Source organism: Wasmannia auropunctata, unplaced genomic scaffold (assembly GCF_000956235.1).
Source record: "Wasmannia auropunctata unplaced genomic scaffold, wasmannia.A_1.0 LD336057.1, whole genome shotgun sequence".
Lineage (NCBI taxonomy): Eukaryota > Metazoa > Arthropoda > Insecta > Hymenoptera > Formicidae > Wasmannia > Wasmannia auropunctata.
In genome coordinates, this window is record NW_012026833.1 from 302553 (window position 1) to 316900 (window position 14348).

At 48.0% G+C, this 14348-nt stretch overlaps 1 protein-coding gene across 1 annotated transcript in view; it reads left to right on the forward strand.

Moving 5' to 3' along the window:
- LOC105450684 (T-box transcription factor TBX20-like) overlaps window positions 1–14348 on the forward strand; it is a 58624-nt gene that overhangs the window by 38935 nt on the left and 5341 nt on the right. The window contains exons 4-5 of the mRNA XM_011690635.1: window positions 1044–1211; window positions 1898–1974. Of these exons, the coding sequence (XP_011688937.1) occupies window positions 1044–1211; window positions 1898–1974 (245 nt within the window). The remainder of the gene's footprint in view (window positions 1–1043; window positions 1212–1897; window positions 1975–14348) is intronic.

Below are 14348 nucleotides of genomic sequence, written 5' to 3' on the forward strand. Positions count from 1 at the left end.
CAATTTATTATATTCTTCTCGGCGTTCCTTTTCGTTCAATATTTAATTTTATTTTATCAATTATTTTTATTCTGAAAGATCTAACGTTTATTATGTTTTCAGTAGTCTCTCTCTCTCTCTCTCTCTCTCTCTCTCTCTCTCTCTCTCTCTCTCTCTCTCCTTCTCTCTGTGTTTCTCACTGCGGAAATGGGATTTCCGCTTGAAACTTTAACCCACCTATCTGCGCGACTTTTCCAAACGACACGCCATGCAGTCTCGAGATGTTTTGAGAAAAACTTGCACCGTAACGAGACGCGACCGTTATATCCATTCCTATTTGTTTCATATCGAGAATTAGGGAATTCTTGACTCTCAGGTTTTGCCACGTGAGAGACGCGGATAACAAGATGGTTGCCCTCGCTTAATTCTGGAGTGGCCCTTGCGGTTGAAAATGCAGCAGTTGAAATGAAATTTTCGCTGTGAGCCGACCGAGTTTTCGCGGGCTCCGAAACGTCCGCGGTAACGATGACGCGCTTCGCGTTTCGCTACGTTGTTACATAAGTTTTCTCGGCCTCTGTATATTTATTATCTCTCGTGTCCATTAGGAAGATTACACTGTGGACCGCTGTGACCCATTTCTAGGAGACGTAAAAGTCGGACGAGTATTAAGATGGAGGCGCGTCCTATCTGATAATCCACTCGCGATAACCGGCGCGTTCCGAGAGACGTTCCACCTTCGCGGGCCGCGAAATATATTAACGCGCAATTAAGTACAGAGACACACACAGGCTAAATAATTACCCGGTAACTTACGATAATCGGCGACTTAAGGCGCGCTCGCATTCGCGCGGAACCATCGTCGCCGATCGCGCTGATAATTCGATATTTTATTGTTATTGGGGGTATATATCGCGATATATATGTATGTGTTATGTGTACACGCCGTGTCGCCGATCGCACGGATCCTGCTCACTGAATTCATTATAGGAGAGAAAATCAATTTTTCGCGCTTAATCCCGGAGGAGCGATATAATCGAACGGCCGATCTTCTTCGTTTGTTGCAGATCGTACTGAACTCGATGCACAGGTATCAGCCGAGGATACACTTGGTCCGTTGTCGACACACCGACGACAACAACGTGCACATCACCGACCTCCAGAAGGAGGAGCACAAGACGTTTATCTTTCCGGAGGCCATTTTCACCGCCGTCACGGCGTATCAGAACCAGCTGGTGAGTCCAGACGTCTCGTCGAATAACAGTCGATTATATAGTGTAGCGTTAACTCTCGACAAGCCGAACCGCTCGGAAAGAGAGACCGCCAGAATATCTGCATCGCGAGATTGAGGCCACGGCTCTCGACATAGGGAATTAGTTCTTGAGGCCTGCAATTTTTTTCGTGTCGCTTAAAAAGAAAGATCTTCAGTTCATCGTGTATTAAAGGCTCACAGAAGTGCAATCTTCTTTTATTTCTTTTACTAAAAATGTGTAATAATTTGATAATAAAATATTAAAATCAGCAGCAACTTTATAAGATTTTATACTTTATTAAGATTTCTGTAAATACACGGAAAAAACGATTTTGCTGAAAGATTTCAAAATTTTGCTGGATACAGATCTGAAAATAATTTTATTAGCCCATCAAAGGGCTAGCACTGCTGTTTTGATATTCTAACAATCAGTTTAATCTTCCAATAAAATTATTTTCAGATCTGTATCAAGCAAAAATTTTAAACCTTCCAGCAAAATTCAACAAAATTTCTTTCCGCAATAAAGCATTTATTCGTAATTATATATATAATAATTATATTTCTTCCTTTAATATATACCTAAAATCTTTTTCTCCGCGTTTTAATTGTATTTAAAACTTTAAAAAATATATCGAATTTAATGGAATAATACGTTTTGTATTCTTGCAGATAACAAGATTGAAGATCGACAGCAATCCATTCGCCAAAGGTTTCAGGGACTCGTCGAGACTCACCGACTTCGATCGGTAAGTTTAAACTCTCGAGGGGAACGGTTAATTTTTTCTCGATTCTATATATATATTCATAGAATCGAAAATGGATTGAATCAAGGATTTTCGGCTTAAAATTCTCGCCGGTGTCACATCGGTAATTGATCGAATAATAATTCACGAAACTCGATTAAAATATGCCTCGGTCGGCTAGCAGCTAATCTGTCTGCGGCGCAACCGTCTCTCTCCTCCCGGCCCGGGAGTTCCAAACCGTCCGCATGGTCCGTCCCGGCGCGAACGCTTTTCTGCATAGCGGTGTAACGAGCAATCATAGCGTCCATTTATAACGGCCGGACGTTGATCGAGCGGCCGCTAAATTAAAACCTATATTTTCGAATGAAATATCTATAACTCCCGTGTCGGCACGGCGCCGACGTCCTACTGGAAGGGGTTAATTAAAACGCGATTAGAGTGTCAGCGCATACATTATCCCCGGCCGACGAGATTTCCTCGCGATTTCTTCTCACGCGAATCATCCCCGGTTTCACACGAACCGGATTAATTGCCCTCGAAGAGCAGTGTTCTTCGGACAAAATTGCGCGATCGAACGACGAAGACGTTCCGTGACGTGCGATAAAGGCATGATTATTATCGGTCGGCTCTTGAAATCGCGCCGCTCGATCGAAAGCGCGGCTCCTTTTACTTTTACCTTTTTTCACATCCCTTTATCCTTTCCTAATATTTATTTTCTTCGTAATATTACACCTGCGCGTTTCAACCACAGCCATTCCGCGCCATTTTATATTTCCGGGACGGGTTTTTGCGCGACGCGTCCGCGCGGGGCCGCGCGCGCTTCTCGCGCATGATCGCGCATCTCTCGCATATCGCGAGAAGGATCCGACCTATCGACACACATGCACGCGGCTTCTCTCTCTCTCTCTCTCTCTCTCGATCGTGGCGCGTCACGGCCGATCATTACATCCCATTAGAACGTCGGCACCTTAATCGCGCGCGCCGCGCCGGCAAAATTATCGCTTAGATCTCTCGCGCGTTCGAGAGAGAGAGAGGCGGAAATTTACAACAACGTTAAACGCCGAACGAAGCGAAGCTCGGGGTTTTCGGAACGATGAAATGGACGCGCGCACGCGGCGTCCGATTCCGAATTATCCGCGATCATCTATCTGCATGAATGACGACGACGTGCACCTGCCCGCATTCCTTCTCTCTTTCTCTATCCGCCACTTTCCGCATCCACGCGGCTACAAGGCGGACACGCGCACGACAGGGGGAAAAATACATACATTTATGTATATGCGAATGCATATATTCTTTTTGTTCAATACCGCCGTCGTCGCGAGATCGCGTCTTTGATGCCGACAATGTGTCGCGTACTTTGTTAACCGGTGACTGCAGTATACGTACAATTAATCGATTATCAACCTTGTTCGCGCGTCATCGCGACTGCATAAAAAAGGATGTTTCTTTTATTTCTTTTTTTGCCCGATGTAATTTGTCAGTATTTCAACGGAATATTCAGACCTTTTGATCCTCGGGATTCAACGGACGTGTGAGAAATCATTTATATTTTTCACGGAAGAAATTAATTTGGATCATAGTAATTAATTATGTGACTTATGTTCTTTGCAGTCTAAACTTACGTTACATTCCAAAATCTTTAGATCAATAAATTCAAGGATTACGTAGGTATTTAAATTGTGAAGGACGTAAGTCATAATTCAGACAATGGTAGAATATAATTTAAAAAGTCGAGGATTAAAATTTTTGAAGTTTATAATTTCAAAATGCCAACGCGTATGATTTAGAGATACGTAAGAAATCAAATATATAGATATTAATAGAAGAAACAGAACATTAAAATAACTTAGCATGGATAATCGATTAATTTCACTTAAAAACTCGAAACGAGTGCAAGACACGAATGCGTCTCTCTTCGCATTTAGACATTAAAAAAAAAATTGAGGATTTAAAATTTTTTGAAATTAATTTCAACATGTGTGAAACATGTGTGATTTAGAGATGTGTAAAAAATAAAATATATAATAATATAGCGAAGATAAAATGTGAAAACAAATTAGCATGGATAATCGATTAATTTAGCGTACAGCAACTCGAAATGGGCGCAAGACGGATGCATTATTCTGCTTCGTATTGTTATAAACTACGCCACCGTATCAAGATTGACGAGTTTTACGTTCGATTTTCGGGCTTCGCGCCGTCGAGAGAGCCTCGCGTTTAAAAATTGATTAGCCCGCCCCGAGAGGGAGAGGCCGGGGGCCCCTCGGTCGCGGGGTCTCGGATTCGGTACCATATTTTACGAAAAACCGTCTGGTGCCCTCGCACCGCCCACCGATCCTCAGAAATATATTAAGGAACGCGGCGCGCGTTAAGCGAGGCAGGACTCTCGTCACGCCTCTTCCAATTTGCACGTGATCGCAGCTGGGCCGCTTGTGTGGATGCCACTTTCACGAAAACTCTCCCGGTTTCGGCGGCGAGGGCACCTATATCCCCCGCGCCGGATCGTTTCGCGATTAATTAAGCTCATATTTCAGAACGCCGCCGCTCGTAACTCGTGCAATTAATGCGACCGTGTTTTTTTTTTTCGGCTCCGCGCCGAAAAATCCGCGAAACTCGGGCGCCGGGAATACACGGGCCGCACGGGCACCGTGGTATCGCTAATGATCCTCCTCGATCGGCACCGAAAACCCTAACGGCGCATTTAAGTGTCGCGATTACCGCCTCATTACGATCGGATAAACAATTTAATTGCGTTTCGCCTCTCACGGAGCAGGTGTCTCACGACAGGTCTCTCCTCGACACGAAGCGATCTCGCTCGATCGCTAAAGCGATGGGAAGAACAAATAAAGAAAGAAAAAAAAATGAAAGCCTCCCGAGAAAGGGAGGAGCAGACAGAGGAAGGAAGGAGAGAAAGAGAGACGCAGTTTATATTAATACCCTAAGACCAACTTAATTCCCGGAGAACATGCACGATATACTTGAGATAACGCGGATAACTTGAATACATAGAATAATTTCGAGCGGAAATTTGTTCGTGCGTAAAGCCTTAATTTTCAGGTATTATAATTCTCTCCCCGTATCTGAGGACGGCTGTTTTATTAAATCTCGAGAGCTTAATTTAGAATTATGTTCCTCACATAATTCAACCAAAAACAAAAAAAAAACACGTCAACTCTCTTCTCTCTGCGTATTATGAAGCCCGAGTTCCTATACATATATATCTTGCATTTTCTCGCGAGTGATGTACTTCCGTTACAGCAAATGCATGGTCAAATAGACGCGACATTGAGCGAGCATTAACCTAACACGGTCTCTTCAAGAATTACGTAATGTTTATTCGCGATTAAATCGGCAGAAAGAGTGCAGGACGAGGCTGACTGAAACACGAAGAAGAAGTCTGAAACACGGAGCGAAGAACGAGAAGCTCGCATTAGGGGGAAAGGGGAGGGGGGAGAGAGGGAAGAGACGACTTTATTGGGTGTCCGTTATCGATTCGCGGACACGCCGTATATACGGGTCGATTTGCATAAAAACCTTGCATCGCGATCCCCGAGAGATCGCCGCGAGTCGACGCCGTTAACAATTTAGTGGGCGTTGCTCGCGCGTCGATGCGCGGCTCGGCTACCGGCCCGTGTGTCGTTCTTACTTATTAAATGAGGCCGAACGGCCCGATAACCGCGCCTCGCCGTGCAGGCGAGGAGAAGTCAAGTCCACGCGGGGCGCGCGCGAAGAGGCGATCGACCGAAGAAAAACCCACGAGCTGCATGGCCAGCGGCAACGGAAGGGGAGGTCCAGCGAGCAGGGGGGAGGAGGGAGGGGCGGGGGGTTACCGATAAAAGTAACGCGGCTTTTAATTACGGGCCGATTTCAGCACCGTCGTCCCGCTGCGCGCACCCTTGGAGCGAATATTATTGAAGCGCACCGATGCGCTCCTCTCCTGCGTTTATTGTCAAGTATGCGCATTGGATTATCGTCTCTCGCGTGTATATATATATATATATATATATATATTTCTTTTTTCTGCTGCAGCTCGCGTCCCGCGCGACTCCCCGGCCCGCGGTCGCGATTCTCCGCGCCCCGTCCGCGCCGCCGCGCCGGGGCCGGCGAGGCCGGTCGTTAAAAAATTAAGTCGCGCGGAGCGCGTCCGGCAAAAACACGCGAACTTCTCGTTTACGATTATTAATAGCCGAAGCGCGCGATCTTCCCACTCGCGCGAAACCGTGCTCGCCGCCGCCGCCGCCGCCGCGTCGCTCGGGCGCGGGATTTGCGCGTGGCGCGCGGCAGAAGGAAGTTCCGTGATGGATCGGGCCGTATACGTGCGATATTTTCTATGTACGAGGTGTGTATGTGTGTGTGTGTGTGTGCCACCGCCCCCGGGACGGTGTATCAAAGCGAATTTATGCCGCTTCTCTATTAAAAAGAGGCGTGTGCGTGGGAGGTCGGTGGCGCGGTCGGAAAACGGTCGCGGGTCCGAGGATCGCGAGAATGCGACCACCGAAGGTCGCGGATGAATTTATGGTAATGGTTCTCCGTGGCCTCTCCGTGAATGCTAAAATCCTTGGTCTGTCCCTAAGATCTCTAAGAGCACGAGTTAGAGGTCGTTATTTTTCTCTACGAATTACTCTCGGATTTTAGGAGGTCCTGTGTGCCCCCGAACCTTGCGAGCATAAAGGACCTTATATTGCTTTTTGTTCGCCATATCCTCCAACAAAATCACGGTGTTACCGTCGTGCCACGTTTTTGGATACTTGCAGTATCTCCGAATTTCTTTAAATTTTTAACAATATTCTAATTTTATCTAATGAAATTGATTATTGAAATCAGCAACAATTATATAACATTCTTCCCCAAAATATACTTGTATTCCCGAATTTCTTTAAATTTTTAACAATTTCCTAATTTCATCTAATGAAATTGATCATTGAAAAATCAACAATGACTGTATAACAAGCTAATTCGCCATCTGACAGTGGGTATAACGCGAGATCTTTGAGCGGTTCACAATCGGTATATATGTTTGCGCGCGCCAGGCTGCAGCTTCGTTCCATTCCGGGCGATTTCACGGCGAGTCAAATATAACAACGAGCCGCGCTGCAGCAACGTGTGCATTTTAATGACTCCGCATCTCGGTTGCACGGGGGCATGATCTCGCCCCGGAATCACTGCCACGCCGCGATCCTCCCCAAATCAGCACCTGCCTAACAGGCAGGCCGCCTAAATCCCGCACCGTCATTCTAGGACTCGTCCGTTGACTCTCTCGCTCATCCGTTATCTCGAGCTCTCGAAAAGTCGATCGGCTCGCCGCTTTGCATTCCGGGCGCGTCGCCGTCGGTCGATCGGATGAAGAAGAACGCACCGCCATGATCGGAGTCGTTGAGCTATCGACGCTAGCTCCTATCGAGAATTATACGTCTCCTGCCTGCCTCCCTCTCCACTTACCCCCACCCCTCCCTCCATCCTCCTCCCCCTCGTTTTTCGAAATTGCTACACGTGGAAACGTCCCCGTAAAACTCGCTCGAGATAGACTACCGTGGGACTGCGTTGTCGATAAAATCTCCTATAGGGTCACCAACACTCTCCGAGAGCGATAACGCCGTCGCTCTTGGCGCTTGGGTGTGCCCCGCCTTGGGATCCCAACTTTGTTGGTTCAGCCTCGCTTTCGTATATATAGCTGGTGCCAGAGTGCGCATAGCTGATCAGAAATTATCGATAGGCGAAAATCATTTCGGGTGGTCGGGTTATCGCGGAACTAATTTGGAGCATGGTGATTCGACGTGGGTTCTTTATCAGTTCCCCGCACTCCCCTCTCGCCTCGCCACTCAAGCCAGGGCTTGCTGATAAACATTCATTCGTTCGAAGACAAGAATTTAGAAATTTCAAGTTAATCATGTTTATTGTGCTTGGCGATAAGATTAAAAGATGAAAAACTGCATTTGGAAAAGATTCGTATCACTCGCGGTCCTTTACGACGCGGTAATTTATAAGTGCATAAATTTACAACCTTGAGCAAGCAAGTCGTCTATGAATACGTCGTCCAATAATCTATGGATCCGCGCTGGGATTATGTATATCTAAAAGATATATACGAGTATTAGGAATATTTAGCAATCTATGAATCAAGGTGATTTAGCCGAAGTGATTTACGTATCCCAAGCTGCGCATTCGGTGTAAAAATTCATGGTTCGGTCGATATTCTCTGCGGTTTTTGAAATCGCGAGATACGATGCGCCATCACGTTAATACGCGATACAATAACGTCGCGGCGTTGGGAATGTGAGCGATCCATAAATCTATATACATATGACGGCAATGCGGTGGTGCAAATAATTTCGGCGATGGGCGCGCGTTTGGGGTGTCGAAGGAGAAGGCCGGGCATTCCGGGCGTAAAAGTTATATACCTGCGGGGAACTCGCGCGCGTCTTCGCGTTCTCCATCAGCCGATGACACGCGGCCGTTGCCGCGCTCGGTCCAGATAAGCACGTACGGCCGCGAGAGGATCGAGAAGGGCCCCGGCGCGGCGCGGCGCGAACGGCCCCGGACCCCTTTCCACCCTCTCCCCCCGATCGACGAGGAACGCCGGCAGTCGCCTTCCACGTTAGCCGTACACGGATGCGCCGCTCCGGCGGCGTCCGGAGTTAATGAGAGAGCGGCCGTACGGAGCAATACGGCGCATGCACCCGCCCACTTCACGCCGGCGCTGATAGATAGATGCCCCTCCGGCCCTCTTTCTTTCACTCCCTCTTTCCCTTTTCTCTCGCCTTCCCTTCTCGCGCCTCGTGCGTTCGGCATCCTCCTCCTCCTCCTCCTCCTCCTCCTCCTCCTCGCCGTACGTGTTCGCGGCGCGCACGGCACCGCCGTCAACGTCGTGAAAACATCAGGATGGGTGAGCCGAGGATCGCGGAACCGCGCGGCTGTCCGTACGAAAGCGCGATGGCGGCCGTGAGGCGCCCCTTTCGCGGTACAGATTGATGGTCCAGGTCTAGGTAAAGTCGTTAAGGTCCGCCGGCGAAAGTAGACTCCGAAGTTGTACGATGTTATATACGATATGTTGTCTGGAACGATGATATTTGAACATATATATTGTATTCATATTTGGAAAACCCTTAAACGCGTTGACATATGTTCGATTGTTTCCTATCTGTACTTTTTGAACTCGTCAGAAGTTAGAATTCTAACAAAAGTACATATTAAAATACGAAACTCCGCATTGAAACATGCTGAATGTTGTGGAATTTTTGGGACCAAGATCTGGTAAACCAGATGCTCTCCAAACACGAGCATAGATCAGTCTGTATTTTCAACGTTCGGCCATTTGTTATACTTACTTCGATGGTTGCATCTATAGAAGATACGTCAGCGCATCTCGTATATTTCGGTCGCTAATATACCCGCGCGCGATTCCGCGCCAGTCGCAAGTCTCGGCCCGGTCGTTTGGGCTCGCGGCTCGCCGTGGAAGCGCCTCGAAGAAAGAAACGAGTGGTAACGTAGGAGAAAGAGAGCGATTCCACGTTCCCCCCCGATTCCGGAGGGCAAGAGGAGGGCAGGGCATTCATCTATATTAGCTTCGAGAGCGGACGGCCTGTCATTACCGCTGCCGCTCTGGCCCTCTTCTGCCTCTCCCCTCCTCGAAGTCTCTCTATCTTTTCCGTCTCGCTCGGCCTACCTCTTCTTCGCAGCTCGCATCTTCCCCGCATCTTTCTTTCTCTCTCTCTCTTTCTCTCCTCCACCTCGACACAACTACCAGCATCAACCCCGACAACGCAGACACCTTCGACCGATACCGCCAGTCTCCTTGCCGGCCCATTAGCGGGCCGCATTATCAAAGTGCCAGAGGGAGACGGACGGAGCGAGTCGCGGGGCACGGCGATGGACAAGGATGAAGAGGACTCCGCACGAAGAAGAAGTAGAAGAAGAAGAGGAAGGAGCTGTAGAGAGAGAGGGGGAGAGAGAGAGGTAGACACGGGAGGTGGAGAGGCAGCATCAGTGGCCGTGGCTGCTACGGAGCTAATAACCGCCGTTTAAAACGCAAAAACAAAGGTCTCGCCGTGCATCATCGGGGGCTTTAGGCCCGGCCAGGGGTACCCGAGGGAGGAAGAAAGAGGGACGGAGGGAGGAGGCGGAGCAGGGAGAGAAGGCTCCGACTCGCACACACTGACACACACATACAACATACATATATATACACATGTGCGCGCGCGCATACACACATACCACTCCACCGTGTATCGGTCGGCTATCCGAGGCGTCAGGGTCATTACCGGATCATTACCTACCATACCTACTGTGCGACGACGATGATGGTCCGCGAGCTTGCGAGCACCAGACCTGCTCCCCCCCTCGCTCTCCACGTACACATACGTACGCACATCTCCGTACACACACGAGCATTTTCACTCACATCTAGAGCTTCGACTTCTCGGGCGTTAACGCTCTCGTATCTTTCTGTGCGCTCGCGTATGCGTATACATACGCGCGCGCATATAAGGTGTGCGAGGCGCGCACTCGCGCACTCGCACACTCTCTCGACGCGGCGGCGATCGCGCGTCGGCCCGCTCGGCGGCAGCCGGGTAAATTACAGGCTCGACCGTATTTTGTGTTGTCTTGTTGTTTTTCAACGCGCCGAAAGGAAATGAGCGAGCAAACGCGTCACGCCACCCCGAACCTGCTAATTTCTATTCATATTTTATGGCTATTAATTTCTTCGCTGTTACACTCGCTCTCTACCCGGTTCGCCCCTCCTCTCCCTCCCCCTCCTTCCCTTCCCTACGCCGCACTTTGCTTCGCCTCGCTCTCTATCATCCTCTCTTCTCTATCTCTCCCTCTCTCTTTTTTTTTATCTTCGACTCTCTCCCGCTCCGTTCTCCTTTTCTGCAATTCTTTTCTTTGCTCCTCTCCCCCAATTCGCGTTGTACCCTTCCTCTCGCCTCCTTCCCCAGCTGCTCCTCCTCCTCTTTCTCCTCCTCTTTAGTGTCTCTTTCTGCCAGCTTCTGTCCCCGCTTCTTCCTTCCTTTATACCCTTCTTCACCTCTTTTCCATCTACCTCCTAATATTCTCCCTTAACAGCATTCCATGTCGAAGGAAGAATCCGCGAGACTTCTTCAGCCTCGCATTTCTTCTTATATCTCCTCATCATCGTCGGTTTCTTCTTTTGTCGAAGTCATCACGCGATATACGTCTCGCTCGCAGAGACATCCAGTGTACCAGCCCTCTTTTTTTTCATACATTTCACTTTTCGTTTCTGTCCTCGTGTTCCGCCATCACGAAATCCCGAGCAGCGACGACAGCTCGCTCGCAGTTGGTACTGCGAGCGGAGAGTTGTTAGCCATAAATCTCTCAATAATTCCAATGTAGCTTCCTCATTTCCTCTCTTTTTTTTTCTCCGAATTTAATCGACCTCCTTTTCGTCAGACACATCGACCTGCGAGCTTAAACGACCTCCAGACACGTTATTAGGAAATTTTTTTCTTTTGGACATTACAGACTTTTATCTACTGATTGATATTTTCTCGCTTTAAAAAGAACCTGTTCAAAAAAAGTTAATTTTATAGTCGAGAAAATGAAAAATTTAGATTTATATCTTCTTAAATCATCAGACATATATATGGATTTAAATTGCTACCGTTCTGTAATTGAAAAAAAAAATACTTGCAAGCAGCAACTATTTCTTTTTAACTGCAGCGTTAAAGCACCGTTGAAACTTTCAGTTTTGATTAAATTCGGAATACCGTCTTCCATTCATCCCGAACCGATTTCTAGATTCCCGCGTTTCTAGAATCGTGGTAGTATCACCAGAATGGCGAGGCATTCCACGGGAGGGAGCTTGATATAGTCCCCCGTGGGATGCGTGCGAGAGGAACCGAGATGAGCCAAACCGCAGCATTCGATGAACTACCTTCGGCCATCAGCGGGGTGTAACCTATTATTATCTACCACTTACCTAATGCCCTGTGTCAGCCCCGGGGTAGACGGAGAATAACAGGCTCTCTCCGGTCGACGGAATTCCCCGCGCTTTAATATCGCGAGCCATTTCACATCGCCTGTGCGCGCCGCGCGCGCGATTTTGGGGAATTTATCGACTAAGGTGTCAAAAAGGATGATCAATTAAGGGAAGAGCCGTGAAGGCGCACGAAGTATAGATACCGTGTAAATTAACTTTGTCATTAAATCGAGATCATATATATGTACGTGACAGTTAATTATTCTTTTTCCACGTTCCATATTTTAATTCTTTCTCCATTTTTATACTTTAGTTACATTTGTTCCTCGTTGTTATGCTGTATTCTAATGCAAAAATTTAAGGAGATTATACATATTTAGATGGTTCGCAACGCGAATTAACTATGTAATCAATGCTAAAAATTAAGAATTGAGTTTCGTCGCACGTACCCGAGTACGCTCGCTGAAAATCGGGGGAGCCAGGTTTTAATTCGAAGTAACTAACCGAGGATAATCTTCGTGCGCGATATAATCACCGGTAGCGATTCCCGGCAATTAACATCGGCTCGGCGGCGGTCACCGGCGCGTATAAGCGATCGCATTCTTATGCTTATGCCGGCCGGCCGGTAATTTTATTATTTGCGCGCTTACGGAGCGGGGCGTGCAAATATTATGTGCGAATTATCAGCGTAAACGCGTAAACTCGCGGCCGCGCGCGGGACGAGAGGCGAGAGGCGCGGCCCGCGCGTAATTGGAACGCTAATTAAATTACGCCGTACGTGGCTCTATCACGCGATATATGTAGAGCGACGCAAGAGCTGCGAGCGCATGGCAAGCGAATGGCTTCGCGCCTCTCCGCTAGAAACGCCGCCCCTGCGTGCGATGATCCGGGAACTCGAGGAGAGGCTCGCGTGAGAAAGAACGCCGCGGCGGATTTCGTTTCCCGAAAAGGGCCCCACGTAGCACCTGACTGGGGCACGCCGCGCCAGGCCCCTCGGACGACGACGAGTTGCCGAGAAAAGGGCCTCGGGAGAAATTACGGGACATTAAGCCATGCGAGAATATACCATATTTCCTTGTCAGAGCGGCTTCGGGGAACAAGAAACAGATACGTTCGAAAATTACGGATGCGGCCATTAACCGCTAAAAGCCGTCACGACGCCGTCAGTTTTACTCCAATTAACCCTCCACGGATCAATTTCCCATTTCTTTCTCCTCTCCGATACGAGAGGCGGACGCAACACATACGTGATTACGCATAAAAAGCGTTTTATTCCTCGCTACGTCCAGGAAACGTTTTTTTTTCTTCGATTATAGCTGTCGGCTAGCTTATCCAATTCTAATACCAGTGCGATTCTGCGAGCCAATTAAAAAAACATGAGAGAAATCTACCGAGTGTAGTAACTTTTAATGGACGTATAATTCAAAGTCTATATTTTCGAAGGAATTCTTCAAATTAAAAACTTCGAGTAGCCAATTCCATCTCCAACTGAATTTTTTTAACAATATAATTTTTCAATTGATGAAAAGAAATTTATATTTCATAATTACAATAAAGGTGGCCATTGTAAAATTTAATGATTATGAGAAAGATTTTATATTTTTCGAGCTAAATGACATCTATAATATATAAACCTATGGACGTTTTTCGTCGAAGAATATAATTTGAAATTAGCATAACATCAGTTTTGTCCAGTTTGCGAAAGAGCAAATGGCCTCTTTCTTTCATTTCCTTTCTCTCGAGCGACGATCACTTTTGCAATAGATTTTAATTTGTTCAAACATGAACGCTGTGACGGCGTGGCTGGGAAAAAATTCGAATCGACTCTGTGCCGGATGTTTCTTTCTTATTTATAGACTGGCCTCCCTCTCCCCCCCTCCTCTCTCTCTCTCTCTCTCTCTCTCTCTCTCCTTCTCTCTGCGCTGGACGGCGGCACTCGAGGGGTGTAGCCGCGAGAACGTCATGGACATTTTAATGGGTAACGGCGGTGGCCTCTAATTAGAACGTTTCGACCGTAACCGCGCCATTACGGGGGAAAACGCAGACTCGTCAGATCGATGAGGAATATTTATCGCGGTGTAACAATTACGGGAGCCCCGGCATAGCGCGAATAGTAATAGGCGGCCGGCCCCGGAGGCCGCTCTCTCTCGCCCGGCGAACGACTGTAATTAGGGCTTTTATTGTCTGTACATAAGGAAGCTTTATGAAAACATTAAGGATATAATTCAAGGCCGGGGAGAGGCGCAGCGCGCGAGCTAGCACACTCCGCCGTGAATTGCAGCCTGGGCCTTAATGCACAGGAGACCGCGCGCGCGCGCGTTGCTGGCGCGCTGCGTCATTTCCGTTTTGCGTACACGCACGCACGCACATACACATACACATACACACACACACACGAACACGCGACGCGTTGCGGAGCCCCCTTGTGTGCGACGAG